General features: G+C 35.9%; 1 protein-coding gene across 3 annotated transcripts; it reads left to right on the forward strand.

Annotated features, from left to right (window-relative positions):
- The first annotated feature begins 1,251 nt into the window (after positions 1 to 1,251).
- On the forward strand, positions 1,252 to 24,968 carry SULT1B1 (sulfotransferase family 1B member 1). Of its 3 annotated transcripts, XM_019468233.2 has the most exons (8): positions 1,252 to 1,441; positions 8,224 to 8,426; positions 8,945 to 9,073; positions 12,255 to 12,352; positions 14,292 to 14,418; positions 15,040 to 15,134; positions 18,769 to 18,949; positions 23,244 to 24,968. In XM_019468233.2, the coding sequence occupies exons 2-8, from the start codon at positions 8,279 to 8,281 to the stop codon at positions 23,354 to 23,356; spliced, it is 891 nt and encodes a 296-aa protein (XP_019323778.2). In that variant the 5' UTR covers positions 1,252 to 1,441; positions 8,224 to 8,278; the 3' UTR covers positions 23,357 to 24,968. The 3 variants fall into 3 exon arrangements, with proteins under 3 accessions (XP_019323778.2, XP_053757470.1, XP_019323785.2); XM_053901495.1 differs by lacking the exon at positions 1,252 to 1,441 and having other exon boundaries at positions 8,118 to 8,426; XM_019468240.2 differs by lacking the exons at positions 1,252 to 1,441; positions 8,945 to 9,073 and having other exon boundaries at positions 8,118 to 8,426.

The following is a 24,968-nucleotide window of genomic DNA, read 5'->3' on the forward strand; positions in this document are numbered from 1 at the left end:
GTCTTTTTCAGAAATTTGGCTGAATCAAACTGGAAAATAATACATATCAGATTAAAACTTCCAACCAATTTAACTTCCATATTTGGCATTATAATATTTTGAGAATCCAGGTGTTTATAAAAATATCTCTAAAAAATTAAAATATCATTTCTACTAGTTTGGTGATCATGACTAGGCCCAAATATAAATGCCCCTCTCTCCCTCTGCCCCTCCCCACCTTCTCTTTCTCTCTCTGTCTCTCTTTCTAAAAGAAAAAAAGAAAAAAATTATAAAATGTCCTTAACAATCTGTAAGTAAAATGGAGGGTCTTAAGGAATGTGCTAGTTTCCTTCTAGGCTGTTTGATTTCCCAGAACTACATAGGTATAATCTCCAGGACAAGGGCTTGGCAGTTATAGCTGGATCTATCTTGTTAAGTGGCCTTAACTAAAGGATTGATTACAGCAAGCAGACTATAAGCAAATCTTACAGAGTGGTTGAGATAAGGGTAGAGAACAGGAGCCTATTTCTGGGGCAAAGTTTCTTCCCTTCCACACATAGCTTCTTGTTTAATCTTTCTTTGTGTATAGTGACTCAGCATATAAAAATAAAATGTTGAGAAGTTGTAGAAATTAGAGTGACAGAAACCATCAGTTCTACCCTGTTTCTGCTTCCCGAAATTATTTCATTGTCAGTAAATGTTTGTATATGTTTGCCCTTTCTGCGATATTGTAAACTTACGTTTACACTTGCTTTTAGATGAAGCACACACACAAACACACAATGGCTTTTCATCATAATCAAAATTATTATGGGGCGCCTGGGTGGCTCAGTCGGTTAGGTGTCCAACTTCCGCTCGGTCATGATCTCGCAGTCCACGGGTTCGAGCCCCACGTCGGGCTCTGTTGCTGACAGCTCAGAGCCTGGAGCCTGCTTTGGATTCTGTGTCTCTCTCTGCCCCTCCCCTGCTCATGCTCTGTCTCTATCTCTCGAGAATAAATAAGCATTTAAAAAAAATGTTAGAAAACATTCTTATAAGAGGAGCAACAGGCTTACATACACTGATGCTTCAGATTTTTCCCTAGGCATTTCTCTCAAACCCTGTGAAACCCTGTGGAAACCTTCAAATCCAGGCAATCTGACTGTGCTTACTTCTGGTCACCACCCTGATCCATTTCCTTCTCTGCTTCCTGGTTCTGTCAGCTGTTGAAACAGCAGTGCCCGCCTCTGTGTGTGTGAATGTGTGTGTAGTTCAAACTTTTTATATCTTAACTGCCTGTAAAGTCACTGACTACTATATGCAGAGCCAATCCTGAACTTGCTTTTGTCCTGGCTTCAGAAGTGAGCCTCCCCAGGCTTCCCTCGCCCTGCCATCCTGGGACTACCATCAGCTCCCAGGGTTCTTTTCGGTGCCAGCACCACTGACTGAAAATAAACACTGAAAAAGGAGATTAAATCGTGAGGTAAAATTTGCTTTTTAAAATTTCTTGCCTTGAAGTTTTTGTCCTGCAGCCATAAAGCATTGGGCTTCTTTAGTGATTTCCATTTTGAACACATGTTTGCAATTTAAATGCTGTTGCCTAATTCCAGTTTTCCCACAGGAAACTCAGTATTGTTGTTGATGCTGTGCACAATCTCTTGGGCTTTCCGTGATCACATTTCTTTTTCTAGGGTCAGTTGGACTTTTCTGAAGCATGCCAGGTTTGGGGGTCTTCTTATGAAACTGCATGCCTCATAGGAGAATAAAGTTGGATTTCATTAGGGTGAAACAAATGGAAACAAATATTCTTTTCTCATTAAAAGAACCGTTCAGTTTTAATGTCAATTATCTCAGTTAGTTTCTCCTAAGAGGGGAGTTGTTTTTCATTTTTCTCTTTTTTACCATTGGTCTCTTTTTTTTTTCTTGAGAGACAGAGAGAGATAGAGAGATAGCACATGGGTGAAGAGAGGAGAAGGGCAAGACGAAGAGAGAGAGAGAGAGAGAGAGAGAGAGAGAGAGAGAGAGAGAAGGGGGTGAGGGGAGAATCTTTATCAGGCTCATGCCCAGCTCAGAGCCAAGGCAGGACTCAATCCCATGACCCTGAGATCATGACCTGAGTCGAAATCAAGAGTCAGATGTTCAACCAACTGAGCCATCTGGGAGCCCCTACCATTGATCTTTTTAAAAACTAATCTAGATATTGTAATTTTCTCCCTATTGCTCAAGTAGGAAGACCTGTCATGTCATGTAAACTATCATATATAACCACATAAAATTGTATGTCACTTTCTGATAGGATTTAAAAGATGTTTGTAAACTAATTTTTATAATTTTAAATATCATTCATAAACCACCTTCCAGGGTATCAGGCTCAGTGACATTAGTTACGTTATGTCTTCCAACCTGACCCCACTGCATCCATCTCCCCCTGTAATTCTGAATTCATCATTATCCGTGGGTCACACAAAGGCAGTGCAATTCAGGACTACTATTCCTAGATTCCTGAATTGGTTACACCCACCTTCCAGATGTGACGAGTATGTATTCAGAATCAGCTGCTTTATTTTCATCTTGTTACTCATATACATGCTTCTCTGACAACATTTCTGCAGCATTAATAGCTTAAGGTTTTGGTCAGAGGCAAGTCTGCTTTGTCAGAGAAAAATTTCCTTACAAATTATGAACACCCTCATTTGGATGAGATAAATCAAAGTCTGTTTCTGGTTGCCACTCACTTGTGGTATGTCTTTGAGCAGATTCTCTGCACTTGATACTTAATCTCTTCCACAGAATGAAAGTGAGACTCACCATTGGGGTGGGTAGCACAGTCGATACAATTTGTTTTATAGAAGACATGAATTCAGTTTGATATATCATTTATATCTACCCTATATTGTTAGAGAGTAGATTAAAAGTGGTTTAAAGTCATGCTTTACACATTTTACTGTGCATACAAATTACCTTGTGCATACAAATTACAATTTAACTTTGTTGAAATATAAATTTGATTCTATGTTGAGGCCTGAGATGCTACAGTTCTAACAAGCTCTTAGGTGATGCCGATAGTACATGGTGCTTGTACATGAACTGTATTTGAATAGCAATTGTGAATTGATTACATAAATATTTTTAAAAATAGAACAAATGAATCAAAATGAATGATTTAATGAAAAAGAATGAGTGAAGACATGAATGGACCCAGGAATGATATTATAAACGTATGAAATAACATTAACCACCCACCGAGTGGGGAACGAATTTGTCCACATGATTTGTAGCAGACAGTACAAAATTGGGGGTGCTGTGTCCTCAGTATTTATTTGCTTTCCCATAATAATCTATATGCATAATAAGAGCTGGTAGCGGGGTTATAGTGCTACTGAATTTTGTATTGTGGAACCAAAGAAGAAAAAGAGAGCCTTACTTACTTTCCTCAATTAATTCAAAATATATAAGCATTCGAATGATATTTGGGATCAAAAGTTACCTTTATAAAATCTGGGCAGAAATAATTGGCTAATAAATTAGTGGAACAAAACGTTTTAGGGAAAACGGTTTCATTTATTATGTGAAACTCAGGTCTAATATCCAAATATATTATGTTGCCTTCTGCTGTCACTCATTCCTGCCTGTATATCCAAATTAGGAAGTATCACTACCCCCAAGATCTTAGAAGATTCTATCTAAGTGGGACATGCAGCTTTAATCATTCACTCATTCAGTTCACTCAATATCTACTTCACTCCAAGTACAGAGCTTATAGAATCTATTTCACTCCTTTCTACTTCCTGCTTCTGCTGGGTTCTTGACCAACCACATTATTTGTTCCCTTCTTGGGGCTGCTGACGTATTCCACAGTAATTCATGCTGGAGAATTTCTTCTACTAGACTCTGTTCCTGCACTAACAAGGGACTGCTAAGGCAACCAAATATTTACCACCAAATAGAAGATGATTGAGAAGCATAGAGAAGGCAACAAATTAATATGGAATATTTAATATAGTTTTCTTAAAATGCCCTGGTCACTCAGCTTTTATCGGCATCTCATCTTAGGATCTCATCTGCCTTAAATTCATGTGTCTACTTATACTAAACCTCTGCTTTTCCATCATTATACTGTTCTTCAGGCCTCCAAAGGACCCAGCTCCTTTATGAGCAGTAATAAAGATGAAAAATCCTGATTATTTTTACTGTTTTCCTAGCATAAGATGCCGTGTATTTAAAATTTTTTTAATGTTTATTTATTTCTGAGACACAGAGAGACAGAGCATGAGTGGGGGAGGGGCAGAGAGAGGGGGAGACACAGAATCTGAAGAGGCTCCAGGCTCTGAGCTGTCAGTACAGAGCCCAACACAGGGCTGGAACTCATAAACCATGAGATCATGACCTGAGCTGAAGTTGGTCGCTCAACCGACTGAGCCACCCAGGCACCCCAAGATACCATATATTTAAAGACAAGCCCATGACTTAGTAACAACTTTTACTGGGGAGACAAAAAGACACACTAATTTTGTGTGCATACCTATTAATTATAAGATATAAAATTACGATATATAATACATGTCTTATAATGTAAAATGAAGAAATCTTTGTCCAGATTTCTCTCTTCTAGACTATTTTTCAGGGATGTGTGGAAGAATTACCTCTAAAACACCAGGCTATTGTATTAACAAGTTTTTCCTAATCAAAAACATACTTCTTGCTATACAAATTAATTTTAGGCATAACAGTTTAAGCAGCAGGTAGCTTTTAAATTAGTGATTTTGTGTGTGTAATTATACAAGTAAATATTGAAATCTTCATCACTGTTTAAAGTTCCTTCAAGGAATCTTGGAATCACTAAATCATTTACAAAATATTTACATATAAAAATTATATATATGTATGTATATATCAATCCATTTAAGAACCTCTAGTTGGCAATCTTTGAAGTCTAGTTATAGTTATTTTGCTAGCGACAATAAGAGTTCTTCTAAGATACTATATAATTCAGATTGCTAATTCAAACTCTATTCATGTGTAATATATACTATGTATTATTTTCTTATTACAAGAGTCTCAAAAATAAATGGAACAATAGGCTCCAAGGGTCCTATAACTTCTATGTTTTACATTTCCTTCCATTTCTAGGATTTTTACATTCTGTGGGGATGCGGGGTGAGAGAGTGAGAGAGTTGTAAAATGAGAAACAGTAGTAAAAGCAAAGCTAGGGTTTTATTTACAAAGTTCAGTGCAAAGGGGCATCTGGGTGGCTCAGTCAGCTAAGCGTCCAACTTTGGCACAGGTCATGATCTCACGGTTCCTGAGTTCTGCCCCTATATCAGGTTCTGTACTGACAGTGTGGAGCCTGCTTGGGATTCTTTCTCTCTCCCTCTCTTTACCCATACCTGCATGCACGTACTTACACTCTCTCAAAATAAATAAATATACTTAAAAAAAAAAAACCTTCAACAAAGTTTAGTAACTCTCTGCGATGATCAATTTTATGTGCCAACTTAATTGGGCCACAGGGAGCCCAGATATTTGGGCAACATTATACTAGGTCTGTGAGGGTATTTCTGGATGAGGCTAACATTTAAACTGGTAGACTGAATAAAGCAGATTTCCCTTTCTAATGTGAATGTGCCTTATCCAATTAGTTGAAAGCCTAAATAGAACAAAAAGACTTCCTCTTCCAGGGAGTCAGGGACAATTCATACAACCTGAATGCCTTGGAGCTGAGACATCAGTTTTTTTTTTTCTGCCTTCACACTCAAACTGAAGCGTTGGTTGTTCTTGGGTCTCAAGCTGGCTGGCCTTCAGATTGGAACTAAACCATTGGTTATCCTGAGTCTCAGTTTGCCATCTACATGTCCTGGAACTTGTCAGTCTTTATAATTGCATGAGCCAATTCTTCATAATGAATTCTCTCTCTCTCTCCAAATATATATAAATATATTTTTATTATATATAAATAAATTTATATATAACATATTAATTTTAATAATATATATACTTCATATTTTATATATAATTTAATATATTAAGATATACATTATATATATAAAATATTGGTTCTGTTTCTCTGGAGAAGAGAGAATAATAGTATAATATGGTCCTAGGATTCAAATTTTTTTGAAGACTTAACAGAGCAATGAGATTCTAATTTGGAGTTAGTATTGTTAGTATGATTAGGATTAGGATAGTTACATCAAACAGTTTACTAAGGAATTTTTTATATGTACATTATGTACACACGCACACACACACACATATACATATAAAGAGATTTATTATACCTAATTGGTTTATGAGGTTTTACAGGCAGACAAGTCCCAAGATCTGCAGGATAAATTGGCGAATTGGAGATCCAGAATAGCTGATGATTTAATTCCAGTCTGAGACTGGAAAAGGCATAAGAACCAGGAGAGCTGATAGTGTTTTAGCTTGAAAGCTGTCAGTTACCAGACTCAGGAAAAGTAAATGTTTTAGTTCCAGTGTGAGGACAGGAAAAAGGCTGATGTCACAGTTCAAAGATTGTCGGGCAAGAAGCATTCTCTCTTAGTTGGGGGAGGGCCAGTCTTTTTGTTTTATTCAGGCTTTCAACTTTAAGAAGGGCAATCTGCTTTATTCAATATACCAATTTAAATATTAATGTCATCCAAAAACACCCTCACAGAAATACTCAGAATGATATTTAAGCAAATAGCTGGTCATCTCATGCTACACCCAAGTTGATTGATAAAGTTAACCATCATAGCTCCTAAGCAAGATGGAGTAACAGGAAAAAAATTGAGCCCTGTGATTTCCAGATGACTGCCTTGAAGGAATCCCCAGGCCACAAGGAGATAAGAGCAGACATCCAAAAACAAAACAAAGCAAAACAAAACAAAACAAAAAAAAACAAGGCATGCAAAGAAGCAGACAAAAAAAAATAATAAAAAATTTATTCAATTGAAAACTACCTAGAACTAATATGATGTTAGAATTAGCAAATGATGGCCTTAAAACAATCATTTTAACTGTATTCAATATGCTCAAGAAATTGAGATAACAAAAGTATAATCATTTCCAAAATGATATTCTGGAGATGAAAACTATGTCTGAGATAAAAAAGCAATAAGTGGCATTAACATCGACTCCACATTGCAGAAGAAAAGGTCAATGACCATGAAGGCATAGCAATAGATGTTATTTAAAATGAAACACAGGGGTGCTTGGGTGGCTCGGTCAGTTAAACATCGGACTGTTGATTTCAGCTCAAGTCATGATCTCACGGTTTGTGAGATAGAGCCTTGCATGGGACTCTGTGGTGAAGGCATGGAGCCTTCTTGGGAGTCTTTGTCTCCCTCTCTCTCTGCCCCTCCCCTGCTCATGCTTTCTGTTTCTCAAAATAAATAGATAAATAAAATGAAACACGAGGAGAGAAAAGAATTTTTTAAAATGAATAAAGCATCAGTGAGCTATGAATAACTTTACATGGCCTGAGGTTTCAGAAGGAAGAACAAGAGAAATAATGACTGTAAACCCATAATTCCAAGAAGATCAATAAATCTAAAACATGCACACACACACACACACACACGCACATATACTCCCTGTGAAAATAACCATACCAAGGCATATCATCATTCAATTGCTCAAAACCAGTGATAGAAAAAAAGAAAATCGTAGTCACAAGGATATAAGGCCCAGCATAGAGAATATAGTCCATGACATTTTAATAGCATTCTACAGTGATAGCTGGTAGCTACATTTGTGGGGAGCATAGATAAGTACAGAGAAGTTGAATCATTATGTTGTATACCTGCAAATAATGTAACATTGTGTGTCAACTATACTCAAAAAAATAAATAAAAAAGAAAATCTTAGAAGCAGACCAAAAAGGCAGAGGTGTTATGTACAGAAGAACAAAGGTAAGAAAGATGATGGATTTCCTACAAGGAAAAATGAGGTACAACTGAAGTGTAATGATGAGTGTTAGATTTATTTTGCCCTAAGTCCAGATAATTCTTGGCATATTTCTGTAAAATCTGATTTCCAGTTCTAAGATGTGCTGTTTCATTTGTTTCCAAGGCTTCCAGTAAAGACCTTTGTCCTGCTTGTCACTGGGCCAGTTGCTGCTCTTGCAATCTACAGCTTTACACCCACAAAAATGCCCTTTGTATTTAGATCTCTGAACACTGAGTGTGTTAAAGGCCAATGTCACTCTATATCAACTAACAGTGTCTTAAGAATAACATTAGTTACTCAACTTCTAATTTTTATTTTCTTTATTCTCCCAAGACTGGATTGTCAGAAAATAGCAATATCTTAAGAATTTGTACAACCTGGTATAAAAATGACTTCCCCAAACGACATCATGAGAAAAAACCTGAAGATGATTCATGGCTGTCCCATGGTCTATGCATTTACAAACAACTGGGAAAAGATTGAACAGTTCCACAGCAGACCCGATGACATCGTGATAGCCACTTACCCCAAATCAGGTGAGTTTTATAGCCTGACAAATACATATCTGACTTTAGCCTTTGTTTCCTGAAAATCAGCTTCTCTACAAAATCATTATCATCCTAAAGGTGCCTGGGTGGTTCAGTTGGTTAAGCGTCAACTCTTGGTTTTGACTCAGGTCATGATCTTGTGGTTTGTGGGTTTGAACCCTGCATCAGGCTCCATGCTGACAGTGCAGAGACTGCTTGGGATTCTCTCTCCCTCTCTCTCTGCCCCTCCCCTGCTTGTACTCTCTCTCTCTCTCTCTCTCTCTCTCTCTCTCAAAGTAAATAAACTTTAAAAAATAAATGAATAAAATCATTATCATCCTAAATAAAATTATTATTCCTGTCAGTCAGTCTGGCCATCGACTTTGAATATATTTTGGATGAGCATTTGGGACACAGAAAGAAGAATTAAGTATCTAATAGAATGCAGTAAGATGGCAAACTCCCTGTAGGTACTTTTTCCCTCCAGATTCAATAATAGTTACACGAAATGTTGCCTTTCAATGCAGGTACCACTTGGGTTAGTGAAATTGTGGACATGGTTGTAAATAATGGAGATGTTGAAAAATGTAAGCGGGATTTTATAACAGTTAGAGTTCCAATGTTGGAAATGGCCGTCCCTGGACTAAGAACTTCAGGTAATTGTAAACCAGCTGGGAATTATATTTTGGTAGTATTATTTATACAACACATTAAATATTATATTTGCATTTTCCATTCAAAGAAAATGGAGTCAATTTGGTGCCATAAAATGGAAGTTTGCAAGCAGTACAATCACCAATACATATAGAGAAACTGTAGTTTAATACATTGCATATCCAGGTATGATAGCCTAAGATGAAAGAATTTTGTTGTAGAAAACAACTAAAAATTTGGTTGATAACATAAAAAATGTTCCTTATCTTTTTTTTTTTTTACTTTTGTTGTATAAAATCTTATAGATTGGATTAATAAGCTCATAATTTAGGATATTGCTGTAGTTAAATAAGTAAAGTACCAATGCCTCTCAAACACAAAATTTATTATTAATACAATTCATTTTCATTCCACAAATATTTTTTGAATGCTTCTAAAGAATTATGCACTGTGCTATGGGCTATAAAATGATTAGTAAATTCAATGCCCTATTCCCAAGGAGTTTACAGTAATACTGTTATTAAAAAAGTAAATAATAATATGTGAATATTATTAGGCTCATGTATCCAAAGAATAGGGCTCTATAAAAGAGAGTTTATTTTAGCTCAGATATTTAGGGAACTCTACTTTGAAATGAGACATAAAGTCATGCACATAGTTGGAGAAAACACATTTCAGGTGATGAAATAGTAGGTATGAAGTCCTAGATGCAGAAAAGACCTTGGTACAGTCCAGGGATTAAACAACAATGAAAGGGAGAAAGAAGGGCTTGCGGTTTTCAAGAAATGCTCAGTGATCTAAGAGAGGATCAGGAGTATGATGTCCTGTGGGCAAGTGAGAAGGGCTTAAGAAGTGAGACCTAGCTCTCCAATGCTGCTGGAAACCTGGGGTAGAAAGACAGAAGTATGGTGGTGAATGTTTATATCAATTTAAAGAGCAGAATCCAAATTCTGTATCCTACCAGAGTTAGTTACTTCCACAAGCAGAGAAGAACCAATAGGGAAGGTGTCATTCCTTCTGTGTGGTTGCCTGAAGTCAGAGCAAATGCTGAATCTTGGTGCTAAAAGAGTTATTCTGGGATAAGCAAACAAAGTGAGTTCAAGAGTGAGATCAGACTCCAAAGCCATAAAGTATGAAATGTAAAAGCAATAGAATCAGAATAATCAGGGTGGGAGACTCAGGTATGACTAATGGCAGATGGGGGTTAAGAGTAGGGAGTGAAGCCTTGTAGCATCACCAGAGAGTGAGTAGGTGAGGTTCAGCAGGTAATAGAGGGTAAAATGACACTCAGATGGACTCTGGAGCCTGAATATGAATATGTGTGATGTCATTACATATTCCCCACATTCACATTTGTGCAATAAAGGGTTCATTTGAAGGACCTTATGTGGTAAAACAATTACAACCTAGAGGTTGAGAAATCTTTTAAGGAAGTTAGGGAGTGAAAAGGAACAACAGCTATGGGAAAAACTTCATAAGAGAAACAAACGTAAGAGTTCATGTCATGGGCATTGAGGAATAATGAGTTATTGAAGATTATGATTTCTCATTTCTATATGCTTTGTAAGGTGACTGTCACTATCAGGTCAGTATTAGCATAATGAAATACTTGGTGAATTTTGTAGGTGTATAACTAATGTTTCCAGATAAAATTCAAGATACCACATTTAATCTGAAATTCAGATAAATAGCTCTTTTATTTAGCATAAGTATATCCCAAATATTAGACGGAGGATACTTACACTAAAAGATGTCTGTTGTTTACATGAAATTCAAATTTAACTAAGATTCTTGATCTTTGTTTCCTAAGTTGGCCAAGCCTATCCACATTAAAATTAAGAGATTCTTCCTAATACAACTATGTGCCATACATTTTTCTCTACAGAACATTCATTGGTAAACAAAGCAAGCTAGATCTCTGCTCTTGTGGGATCTCCATTAGAGTGTGTGTGTTTGGGGTGGGAATGAGGAAGAGGCATGGGAACTGACAATAAGTAAATAGACAAGTAATAAACTATGAAACAAAAATAAACCTTACACAGAACATTTTAAAAGGATGTTTTAATAGAGATGCAGTGGCTTTTTAGCATATGTAATAACTTTTTGTAAACAACTGAAGCATAAGATTGTTTTGAATGAGTAAGTCAGCTGCAATTTTGAGCAGGTGTGCCTTGTATGCAAAAGGTGGGAAGATAATGTAGGATTAACAGGTAATCTAGAGGTTAGACTGGGTATAAGTAATATTGTGAAAAAATGCAAAGGACTTTTTTATTGGATATGAAACCTGAAGGAGGAGACAACAATAATTGAGATTTTAAGTGTTGGTGACTGAACAGGAAATAGCATCATTAACAGATATATCTAGGCTATGGTAAAGCCACTGGGTGCATTAAAAGAATAGTAAGTTAAAAGTATAGGCCCAGCCTTTCCTAGTCTATGTCAGGAATTCTCTGAGTGTGCCTTTACCCCAGAAGTGACTTCAGACTGACCAAAGTCGCTTAAGTAGTGAGATACAGGGTGCTGGGATCTTTCTAGCTCTGAGTATACAAAATAAATGGATATTTTCCATCTCAGGGAAATTCACATATCCCTTATACAAAGACTTGAAGCCAGGTTTCCCACATATTAGTTGTATGACTTTAGTGAGTCCAGCTAACACCTAAAAATTACACAACATTTTCATTTTGCATATATATACATATGACACATAGAGGAAATAATAAAAACGTAGGTGCAACAGCAGATGCTCTACAGAAATAACATTGTCTAAACCATAATAGCTGATGTGAGAATTACTAGTTATTGATATCTCTTTGAGATACAGAAAATATTTTTGTAATTACTTATAATAATGCAAGGTATGATAAAACTCCAAATTGCTAAATCCAATGCTATCACCCCTCGTTTTGGAGGTGGAGAAAATGAAACATAGAGACTAACATATTTTCAAATGTCTCATGATGAGTTCAGTGACAGACTTAGGATTCCAACACCTCAGAACTATGCCTTTAACCATGATGCAATATTGCCTCTTAGAATCCAGATAAATAAAATCTGTGATTGGTTTAAAATCTAGCAGCATTATATACTGCTCAAAAATATTTTACCAGGTTGTAGAAAATCAGGAAATGCAGGCTCCTTGAAGATTTTAATGTATCTCTATACCAAACTAAATTTTCCCAGGAATAGAACAATTAGAGAAGAATCCCTCACCCCGGCTTGTGAAGACACATCTACCAATTGATCTCCTTCCTAAGTCTTTCTGGGAGAACAACTGCAAGGTATATTCCACATTGCAAGCCAAAATTTTTTAATTAATTAATTAATTAATTAATGTATTTATTTATTCTTGAGAGAGACAGAGATGGTGTGAGTGGGGGAGGGAAAGAGAGAGAGGGAGAGAGAGAATCCCATGTAGGCTCCACGCTATCAGCACAGAGCCTGATGTGGGGCTCAAACTCACGAAACTGCGAGATCATGACTTGAGTCAAAACCAAGAGTCGGTCACTTAACTGCCTGAGCCTCCCAGGTTCCCCTACAAGTCAATTTTTTAATGTGACCTTATTGTTTTAATCACACAAATAGTGATTGCTCAAATGTTTTGTTTACTTGTCACTATGAGAACTGAGCTACATAAGAAAGTGGTTAAATAAAAAATACATATATTTCAATCTAAACCTATGTATTCAAATTTGCCAAAGGCAGGTAGCAACAGGATCCCCATCTCAGGACAGTATTGCTACTGTTATTCCCCAGCGGTCTCTAGATGTTCTGGCCTACTCCCAAAACTCAACATAAAGATGTGAGTTCTTATTTGATTATTTGGTAAAATTCTCCAGTAAAACATTTGTGCCTGAATATTTGATTCTGGGGAAGTTTTAAATTTGAAATTCAATTTCTTCAATAATTGTGGGGCTATTCTGAGTATCTATTTCAACCTCACTGATTTTTACTGGTTTGTGATGTGTGAGGAATTCTAAGTTGTTGAGTTTTGTAATGAAAAGTGTTTTATAATTCTCTTCTTATTCTTTCTTTGAACAGACTGTGTTTTTATAGCTACTTTATTTTAGAGCAATTGTAGGTTCACAGCAAAATTGAGTGGAAGGGAAAGAGACTTCCCATATATCCCTTGCCCCTACACATGCATAGCTACCTAGTTTCAACAGCTCCCACCAGAGTGGGACATTTGTTACAACCGATGAACCTACATTGACGCATCATTATCACCTAAAGTTCATAGTTTACGTTAGGGTTCACTCTTGGTGTTGTACATTCTATGGATTGGGACAAAGGTATAATGACATACATATATATACCATTATAGTATCATATGGGGTAGTTTCACTGCCCTAAAAACCTTCCATACACCACCTGTTCATCCCCTTCTCCTCCCAACCTGGCAACAACTGATCTTTTTTATTGCCTCCATGGTTTTACCTTTTCTAAAATGTCATATAGTCAGAATCATACAGTTTGTGGCTTTTCCACATTGTATTCTTTCACTTAGTAATATGCATCTAAGGTTCTTCCATATCTTTTTATGGCTTGATAGCTCATTTCATTTTAGTGGCAAATAATATTCCATTGTCTGGATATACTCCAGTTCGCTCATTCACCTACTAAAAGACATCTTGGTTCCTTCCACATTTTGGTAATTATGAATACAGCTGCTCTGTGTATCCACTTGCAGGTTTTTGTGTGGGCCTTATTTTTCAACTTTGGGTAGATACCACGTAGTGTAATTGCTGGCTTGCAGGTAAGAGTATTGTTTAGCTTTATAAGAAACTGCCGAAGTGTCTTCCAAAGTAGCAGTACCATTTTTCAATCCCACCAGCAGTGAATGAGAGTTCCTGTCACTGACTCCACATCCTCATCGGGATTTGGTGTCAGCTTTCTGGATATTGGTCATTCTAATAAGTATGGAGTGATATCTCATTGTCACTTTAATTTTCATTTCCCTGATGACATATGATGTGTAACATCTTTTCATACTCTTATAATTTTAATGGCTGTAAGATTTGTTGTGATACAGCCTGTTTTTTTCCTTAATATTAGTTGTGCCTTCTCTTTTTTATTAGCCTTGCTAGATGTTTATTAATTTTGTGATTTTTAAAAAGAACCAGCTTTTTGTTTCATTAATTTGCCCTAGTGTTTTCCTGTTATTAATTTCCATGGATTTCAAATCCATGTGGTTTCCTTCCTTTTTTTTTTTTCCTGCAGATGATTTATATGGCTCGAAATGCCAAGGATGTTGCAGTTTCGTATTACCATTTTGACTTAATGAATAATTTGCAACCTGTTCCTGGCACCTGGCAAGAATACCTGGAGAAGTTCATGACTGGAAATGGTAGGTAGGCTTCGGCTTGAAATTAATACATAATTTTTTTTTATTTTTAATAATGCTAATAAGCGTTACTGGTATGGCTTTTCTTATCAAAACACTTTTCAAAGTCAGTAACAAGTATATTTAAATAGCATTTAAAAAACTTAGATCAATTATATCTAATATCACACTATGACATCAATAAGTAGATTTGGTGTTTTACATTGGCTTGATGAAAACTTTCTCCAATGTCTTTTCAGTTGTTAGGAATCCATTCTCATTTCCTGCTTATGATAGAAATTGCTTAACATGCCCATATCTTTAGTTAGATCTGTTATACATAAATAGTACTTAGACAAATAATTAATATGAGTACTTAGTAGGATAGTTTTCTTCCACCTGAGGCTAAGTAAAACCCACTGGAGCTCAAAGCACTTTCATTTGAAATTTACATTTACTTTGTACTTTCTATTTTTAAAATCTAATTGTACATTCATAATTATTTATTTTTTAATTGGCCTTATATATTCAGTTCCCTTGATTACTAAATTCCACAAAACATTTGTACAATTTGGCTTATTGTTTAGAAACAAATCTTTAATCTGATGAATGCTTATGGTAATAGACTGTTTTTTCTGGAATTAGTGGCCTATGGTTCCTGGTTTAATCATGTTAAGAGCTGGTGGAAGAAAAAGGAAGAACACCCAATACTTTTCTTGCACTATGAAGATATGAAAGAGGTAAATAGAAATTCATTCTGGATAATTCCCCCACTACATCCAAAGGGTTGGGGCCAAGGGGTAATATATATTTTCAACTTAATCTATGGACTAAAAAAATGTTACGATTATTTTGCCTCTTCTCCATGCCTGCTTACTCAAATCTTTCTAAGATCATTAGTGACTTCTAGTGGTGAATCCATGACATTTTTATCTTCTCATACTTTTTCACCATTGTGTTTATTTTGAGCACTTTTTCTTTTTGAAATTCTTTCCTACATTTAACAAGTTATCATACTCTTCTGGTTTTCCTGTGGATCTCTATCACTTAATTTTGTTTTGTTTTGTTTTGTTTTTTAAGCTGCTTGCTACATTTTCGTGATCATACCCATGCCCACTGTTGCCAAAACTATTTATGTGCTAATGATCCCCCAAAACCCCATTTTAACTTCCACCCTAATTCAGATGCATGCTTTAATTAAAATGACCCTCAAATTTAACACATTCAAAACTAAACTCATTTTGCTTCTCTCTCTCTCCAATGCGTAAGCCTTTTCTCCTTTTATTCTCTCTTTGGTTAACGATGTCATTTGTCCATTAATTTTCAAGTTTGAAAATATATTGTCTTCATTGGCTTCCATATAGTGGATATGGTTCCACTCTATTGTGAGCATCTCATTGGTTCATATGACCTATCTATTATAACTCTGAAATGTACCCCTCTCCTTTACTCTCTTACTATATCCCTCTTAGTTTGGAGAGTCATAAGCATTCATGTAGTCTCCTGTATGAACTACTATTACTTCAAATACTGCATAGTTCCAGCCCCACTCTGAGGCTATTTTACTTAAATTAGGCAAACACACACACACACACACACACACACACACACACACACCAGAGAAATATGTGGAAACCAAGTTTCTCTATTTGAAAAGCCTGGACATAAAAATGAGAATACATTTTAGCCTTTCAGATTCATAATGGAAGGTACAATAGCTATCATTTTCATGGCTGCATTCACAGTACATAATATAGCACCTTACATATACGGAGGGACTCATAGGATAACTTGTATGGATAATTGATTATTTGAATGAATAAATAAATGAATGAGCAGTAATAACAAGCTTTTTAGAGACACCAATTTTACTTGTTATAACAGAAATCCTGCCTCATGTAAAATTTCCCTTGATCCAAGTATTTCTGAAAATGCCTCAGGGTACTTCTCACATTTTAACCAAAAGAGTCCTTTGAATTTTTCTGCTCTGCCCAGGCTCCCATCTTCCATCACATCTGTTTGCAGCCCATAGAGAATTCATGGTCTAAGCTTTACTATTGTCCACTTACACAGGGCTTGAGGCAATTTATTTCAATTTGCTGGTAATATGCAGCTGTGAAACTGAAGTGGTATTATGAGAACACTTTTAAAAAGTGACACTATCCCATGAATGTTTGATTAGCCAGAGTTAAGTCATGAATTCATAAGAGAGAAAATTGTCCTTCTGTTCTATGTTTCTTCACTTCCTAGACCCAGCATAGCCCTTAATAACTTTATGAAAGGATCAATTTTAGCTTCTGAATATAGTCCTTTTTCTCCATAGGGATGGGGAAGTACATTTTCTGGGCCGGGCTGGTATCCAAATTCTGAGTCTGACAGCATGTTGTCCTCTACATGACATTTTTGTGTCAACCATGTATCTCCTTATTTAGCTAAAATGTGTTATTCAAACCCACTTGTTCATACTGATTTATGGTCCGACCCAATCAGCTTTATAAGCATATCTTATATCTTATATGAATATAAGCATATTTTTAATTCCACTCAAACGTGCTACAATCATAGTGCTAATAGATGATCTTTTTCTCCTGTCATACCAGTCATTTTTAGACAATGTATATGAAGTTTATTCTATCAACAATAGAACAAAATTATAATTGCATATCAGTAATAAAATTCAGAGAGAGGTCCAGTAATTTACATCAGGTTTATGAGCATCTGCATAAATTCTTAACCAATGAGGTGACAGAGTAATACAGCAGAAGGAGATTCTGTAGGAGCCAGCTCCCCGCTTTCACTTGAACTGCGCTATAAATTAACATGCTCATTGATATTTAGGCAGTGGCCAGATTATTCTCCAAACACTTTGAATCCCTAATAGAAACTGTTTTCTATTTGTCTGTCCATCTGTGGTTTTCCTAGCACCACTATTAACTTTTCTTTGGCCCTGTTTCCATTATCATCATTTCTGACCTTTTACTTCTTCCAAGCATCCCTTAATTAGTCATCTCTTTCTGCTCTCATTGTCTGACATATAAGACATTGGCAGACCTTCCCTTGTAGGGAACTCCCTGCCAAAATGTACGTATGTGTGTACATGAACACACATACAGTTAATGACATATTATTAAATGCTGTTGCTTCCCTGCATAAGAGATAAAGTACAAATCCTTCAGCAGGACATCCAAGGACTTTCTCAGTTTTACCCCAATTTTTCTTTCCAGTTTTAAAGCCCTCTCTCACTCCTATGAACAACTCAGACCAAACTTCAACCTCTTTCCTTTTTTTTCTTCCTTCAACATATTATGAGACCCTATACCCCCAAAAGTTTTGACTGTTTTCTCTACTGGAAATGCACTCTCCAACACCTCAGCAGACCACACATCATGGTAAATTCTGACTCCCTTTTTCAACTCAGCTTAGCTATCACCTTCTCAAAGTATTTCTAGACATACCCATATAGAGTTTAGTTTAGCTTCCTTAAATTTACAAATATTAAGTTTATGTCATTAGAATCCGGAAAGTGATCCGTTTATCAAATTTTGTTCTTTTTATCCTCAATTATTCATGAATAACTTAAGTTTTGATATCTTTGCGCTTTCATGGGAGTTTATTTTTGATAGTTTATATCCAAGCAAGGTTGAAGGTATAAAGACTCTAAGGCAAACATACTTGAAGTTGTTCATGAATTTATTATTTTTGTTTTTAAATATTGTTATTAAAAACAAGAAAGGATGGGGTGCCTGTGTGGCTCAGTCAAGAGTCGGACTTCGGCTCAGGTCATGATCTCACATTTTGTGGGTTCGAGCCCCCTGTCAGGCTCTGCGCTGACAGCTCACAGCCTGTAGCCTGCTTCAGATTCTGTCTCCCTTTCTCTCTGCCCCTCCCCAGCTCACTCTCTCTCTCAAAAATAAATAAACATTTAAAAAATTTTTTAAATAAAAATAAAAAAAAGAAAGGAATTTCGATTACGAACAAATAAATAAAGCCAGGAAGAATAAAAAAATAATACTGGGTCCCTAAACTTTCACTGTTCAAATCTGATTACAACTTGACTTAAAATAGCTGCTTTTTTTCCTCCATATATTGTTACTATTTAGCCAAGCTTTGTTCTTATTTTACTTTTGATATAAACTAATATAATATGAAATTTAGAATAAACAAAATATTTCTAGCCTATTTTTCCCAAACATAAATTATTGATTTTTTCATTTTCATGATTAATTTTAAAAAACATTGATGACCCAACAAAATGTGGATTGAATATTCAGAACCAAGACTTAAGAAAACAAATTATAAATATTACAGTTTTCACATTATGTTAATGATGTGTTTACCATTTTCTTGGGTATGTCTCTCTTTACCCACTGATAGAATCCAAAGCAGGAAGTCAAGAAGATTATAAGATTTCTAGAGAAGAATTTGAATGATGAGGTCTTGGATAAGATCATCCATCACACCTCATTTGAAATGATGAAAGACAACCCTCTGGTGAATTACACACATATACCAAGTACAGTGATGGATCACAGCAAATCCTCTTTTATGCGTAAAGGTAAGTATTTTGCTGAATTTAATTTCCCTTTTCACTTTCTTATGAATTACTCTGAAATGAGGATTAACTTTGTGATCTCTAACAAGTTACTTAGCCAGTTTGGGCACCAATTTCTTTATCTGTAATATAAGGACATTAAAAATACCTGCCACAAAAAGTTGCTGAACTAGATTAGAAATTACCAGAGGAAATAATGCTTATAAACCTGTTATCTGAATACCTTGGGTACTTGATGCGTATTTCTTCTCCTATTTACTCTGCTACTAAATGGGACTAGTTTTGTCAGTTCTCATGTGAGTCATTCCAAAATTTTTATTCTTAAATCTTGAATCTTTACGTAAATAGGCATAGGCCTCCCTCTCTTCCTCAGTAATTGGTTAACGTCACTCAATACAGAACCATCTACCCCATATCACTTAGAAAACGGAGGTCACTTTGTTAAGGATTCACCAGGAGAAAGGACTTTTTTTTACCCTATGGGAAGATTCTGTTCCCTAAAAATACCATCTGAATTATAGGAAACATGGAATCTAAATTTAAATTAAAAAGATGACAAGAGAGGAATATGGCATTCACTATTGATTCCACTGAAGCAAATCTTTTAGCTTGTGGCTTCTTGTACAGGATTTGTGTCAAAAGATGTTTTATTAGTGATAAAAATAATGCATTTAACAAATTATTAACAAACAAATTTGAGAAGTTATCCACCTAATAATGTCACCTTCTATTTTCAATATTCTTTATTGAAGTGGGAGGGAAAGGGGTAAAATTACAGTTAGTGTGCTAGGAAGTAAACACAACCCTAAAATGTACTGTGCATATGAACATGTGGCTGAAAACCCTTGATTTTCAAAGACTTACATGGTTAAATTGTTTTCTAAAACATTTTTCTCTATTAGTTATTAAAATAGCAAATAGTGTTGGTGTTTTCAAATTATTTTTTATTTTCAAAAGCATTACATTTAACTTTTCAAACCTAACCTCTAGAAAGTAAAATTTTCATTGTAAGTGGTGTCTAAACAAAGACTCATGCACACATACACACATTTGGCTGGCAGAAAGGAAAAAAAAAAATCCGAAAAGAATGCTCCTTTACTAAATAAGGCAAATTGTCATTTTGTCGGATTATCTGAATGTAACTTCCAAGAGAGTTTTATTCCCAGCCATATGAAAATTGGTACCACCTCATGATATCTCATTAGAGTATTGAGGTAGATGAAATAAGTTCCATAACTGGATTCTGTGTTTCTCCACCTTCAAACAGAAAAGAGTGCATGCTGTTCTAATGGGAGAGTCAGTCTTTACATCTTCTCTGGAAGTGGTAAAAAAAAAACAACAAACATATTCTCTGAGGGCAGATTGATCTGGTGTTTATCCAGGTTATTCCACTCCCTGAATCTATGACTTTGAATACATTGAATCAATCTGCCAAAGGTCTGGCTATATCACTGAAAATATGGAGAAAGTAACAAGCTCTGTGTCATAAATTTTGGTGGAGGATTATGGTAAATGACATGTAAACATTTGGAATGTTTTTTCTGACCATAAATAATACATTAAAAAGTAACAAGTCTTATTAGTCTAAATAGTTTATCCACTTATTCATTCATGCACTCAAGAGACACTTAAAGAATCCTTATTTATTCATTAATTTGCGTATAGGAAACACTCTTCATGAACACCTGAATGCAGCATGTATTCTCTAGAACATGCTTGGATGAATGACACATGCATCTGCTTTAAGAGGCTTATAATGCAATGCAAGAGGCATGCATGTAAATGGATGTTAAACAGGGTTCAGATTGATGTATAAACAAAGGGCCAGGCGCACTCAGTCTTGAAGGATGCCATGTTGTCTAAGTCAAGGTCATAATTTAGTTACACAATAGTAAAAGTAGTACGGAGAGGATAGATGATCTACAATGTTCATGCTTATGTCCCCAATCGCAATAAAACAGAAAAATCTGGGCTTTGACCAGCATTTATGTTGTCAAAAAAATTTATACTTCCCTTACTCTTGTGAAGCAAATGTGTTTATGTATATTATATAATTAATACTCAAAATACAAGATCATTGGAATACTTTATATATAACTCTTTATTGTTTAATCCGTGCTTTTTATTTTTAATGGCATCTTTACAGATGTACTGTTCCAAATATACACTACTCTTGCATTTCAAAGAGCTCTTAACCCTAGAGAGCATAGTGAGTGAACATAGAACACAAAGTATAATAACCAGGGAAAAACCTTGTTTACGGGGATGTTTTTCAATAAAAGGATTTGAAATCTTCATCAAGTCATCATGAGTTAATGTAGCTTGCAATTCAATAGGACATACTTCATATTTTATAAAATAGCAAAAGTAGATGTTTGTCTCCAAGCACATTTTGTAGTACATTAAAAATTTATTTATTTTGGGGGGCGCCTGGGTGACTCAGTCGATTAAGCGTCTGACTCCAGCTCAGGTCATGATCTCACAGTTTGTGAGTTCAAGCCCGGCGTCAGGCTCTGTGCTGACAGCTTGGAGCCTGGAGCCTGCTTCGGAATATGTGACCCCCTCTGTCTCTACCCCTCCCCTGCTCATGCTCTTTCTCTGTCTCTCAAAAACGTTAAACTTTTAAAAATTTTTAAAAATTAATTTATTTTCCAAATAAATATTTACAAGCATCCAAGTATAAGAAATAAATGTAAATTTGTATCCCAAAAGTCTTGTAAAAATGGTTCAGAGATGTTATATATTTGATTTTAAATGCTATTCTTTTCATCTAAACTTCAAATACAGTATAAGTCTAATGAACTCAGGAAAGCAGGGATCCTCCAGGTGTCATGCCATCTTCATTTATAAATTCATGGGAAATTATACTTATCAACTTTCTAGTTCATGGATTGTTTTTGCTGATGACCAGTCCTTTGTATAGTTTCCAAAACTAATTCATGAGATAAAATCTGCCCTGACCATTGATCCAATGCCCAGTAGTAACCTTATGACCCATGACAAACAGAAACACTAAAAGAATCTCGTTCAGGAAACTATTGTACAGCCTGTAAATTTTGACAAGAAAATTAATCAGTTTCAGAATGATTCTTTAAAAGTCAATCAAAACCACAATGAGATATCACCTTACACTTGTTGGAATGGCTAGTATCAAAAAGACAAGAAATAACAAGTGCTGACAAGGATGTGGAAAAAAGGGAACACCTTGTACACTGTTGTTGGGATGTAAATTGTAGCCACTGCAGAAAACAGTGTGGAGGTTAAAATTAAAAATAAAATTAAATGGGCGCCTGGGTGGCTCAGTCGGTTGAGCGTCCGACTTCAGCTCAGGTCATGATCTCGCAGTTCGCGAGTTCGAGCCCCGCGTCGGGCTCTGGGCTGATGGCTCGGAGCCTGGAGCCTGCTTCCGATTCTGTGTCTCCCTCTCTCTGCCCCTCCCCCGTTCATGCTGTGTCTCTCTCTGTCTCAAAAATAAATAAACGTTAAAACAAATTTTTTTTAAAAAAATTAAAAATATAACCACCATATATTTGAGAAGATATATGCACCCCTATGTTCATTTCACCATTATTTACAATAGCTAAGATATAGAAGAAATGTAAGTGTTCAGCAATAGAGGAAGGGATAAAGGAGATGTGGTTTATACGTACAATGGAATTCTACTTGCCATAAAAAATAAAATAAAATCTTGCCATTTGCAACAACATGGATGGACCTAGAAGGTATTATGCTACGTGCAACAAGTCAGACAGAGAAAGACAAATACCATACAATTTCACTTATTGTGAAATTTAAAAAAAATAAATATTAAACAAAACAAAGCAGAAACAGACTCATAAATAAAAGAACAAACTGATGGTTGCCAGAGGGGAGGGGAGTGGGGGAATAGGCGAAATAAATGAAGGGGATTAAGAGGAACAAACTTCTGGTTATGAAATAAATAAGTCACAGGGATGCAGAGTACAACATAGGGAATGTGAATTATATTGTAATAACATGATAACTTCATTTATCATGTTGATCATTTCTTAATGGATAGAAATGTCGAACCACTATATTGTATGCTGAAACGAGTCTAATATTGGATGTCAATTATACTTCAAAAAAAATTCAGGTTCTGTTTAGTTATAAGCCACCTTTTTAGATGGAAGGAATTACCGATAAAAGAGAACTGACATTTTAAAATATTCAAATACAAGGAAAGTCTTTCTTTTCTAACCTTTTCTTTTAGTATACATTAGCTTTTCCCTCATACTGGAAATATATTACTCCTTCTTGTTTTCTTATTTATTTTTAGGGACTGCAGGTGACTGGAAGAATTACTTCACAGTGGCCCAAAATGAGAAATTTGATGCCATTTACAAGAAGGAAATGTCTGGAACTGCACTTCAGTTCCGCACAGAGATTTAAAGAGCCTACACTGCCAATCTGAAGGAGAAAGAACTGAGCTGTAATTTGTTAAAATGGGCAGTTATGACTTTACTTGGGCAGTCAAATGGACTTATAAAGGAGAAAATGTGCTTTTAAAATGGATTTCTTTTTTAGCGTCATTAATCAGGTCTCAGTTTCACTCCTGACTCTGAGCTTCCAAATTCCCTAAAGTTAGGGCCAATTGTTACCTTTTTGTAGGATCTTCCTGCCTTTTCCTAGACTAGTATGAACCGCAAAGTACATATCCTACTCAATCTCTACATATTGTGGCTGAGAATTCTGTTCCCCTCCCTATTAACATGGTCCAAGAAGTCCTATTTGCACCCTGAAACTATATTTTTTAGCTCTGCCCCAGCTTCCCTTTGTTGAAAATTTGACTCAGGACACTGTGTTCCATTGCTGTCTTCCAGGTTTCAAGTTGTTCCCTGGGTCATAGATCATCTTCTCACAGTGTCACTATTTGGATAACATAGTTCATGTCCCAGATGATGTGGTTCAGATTTCAGAAATGTTGTTCCTATACCTAATTTCTAAGCATACAAATTTTTAATTGAAGAGGATCCAATTTCTGGGTCTCCATAGGTGAAAGGCCTATACTGGTCTCCCTAAGACCCTTCCATGGGAACTGTAGCTCTGCTCTGAGAGCCTGGAGAGAGGCAGCAACCTGCTTCTTGTGCAAAGTCCTCCCCAACCTCAACAGTCTCTACTGCAAGGCTGAGAATTGTCTATTGCCATGCTCTGGGCAGCATTCAGGAATTTCAGTTACTTCATTTTGTGATTTTTTTTTTTTTTTTTTTTTTTTTGTGTGTGTGTGTGTGGCATTTATCAAACTGGTACCAAAGGGAGACTCTGTTCTGAATTTCCACTATGCCCTTCTTACCCCATTTCCCTTCTGTGTACCATCCAAAACCTATGCCCATCAGCTTGGGCTCTTTGATAAAATGCTTCCTTGGGACATTTGTTTCTCAACTCCAGCTTTGCCTTAGACGTACTTATCTATATCTCCATGTGCAGCAAGATCTTTTATCTGCAGATAATATCGGCATGTGACAAATTGCATGCCAGGCCCAACCTCCCAAACTCATGCTTGGTGAGAATGTCCTGGGTCTTATTTGTTCTGGAGAAGAGTTCTGGAGCTGAGCCACGACTGAGACAGCTACAGTAATTTGGGTGATGGTGTTTTGCCTTCATAGGCAAATGGCTGCCATCAGCCTCTGAAGTGGGAATAGAGCCTCAGGCATGTAACTTCTCTCCTCCCTAGCCCCAGCAAACTGTTTATCTAATGGCAACTGCAAATCTCCTGGGAGTGATATATATATATATGATTTTGGAAATAGTTGTTTTGATAGTTTTATTATAATATGTATTATAAATTATTTTTGTATGTTCCTTAGAAATATGTTTAGTAGTAGTTAATCTTGAATACCTAGGGATATGGTGAACTAGTTTCAGCTTTCTAGAATATGCTTAACAACACAAAAGTAAAGCCGATCACAGATCTATTTGATTTAATATCTTTATTAACCAGTTAATGTGATACATGCTTTGGATTATATGGTATATTTTTGAATAAAAAATGTGTCTTTCTGAA

Source organism: Panthera pardus, unplaced genomic scaffold (assembly GCF_024362965.1).
Source record: "Panthera pardus isolate Hobbes unplaced genomic scaffold, ASM2436296v1 HiC_scaffold_13, whole genome shotgun sequence".
NCBI classification, from domain to species: Eukaryota; Metazoa; Chordata; class Mammalia; order Carnivora; family Felidae; genus Panthera; species Panthera pardus.

Excerpts from the sequence above, each read along its gene's own strand:
- SULT1B1 (XM_019468233.2), top strand. The coding sequence starts at position 8,279 with ATGACTTCCCCAAACGACATCATGAGAAAAAACCTGAAGATGATTCAT. Across the intron at positions 9,074-12,254 it reads CCCTGGACTAAGAACTTCAG|GAATAGAACAATTAGAGAAG; the intron begins GTAATTGTAAAC and ends AAATTTTCCCAG. Across the intron at positions 18,950-23,243 it reads ATCCTCTTTTATGCGTAAAG|GGACTGCAGGTGACTGGAAG; the intron begins GTAAGTATTTTG and ends ATTTATTTTTAG.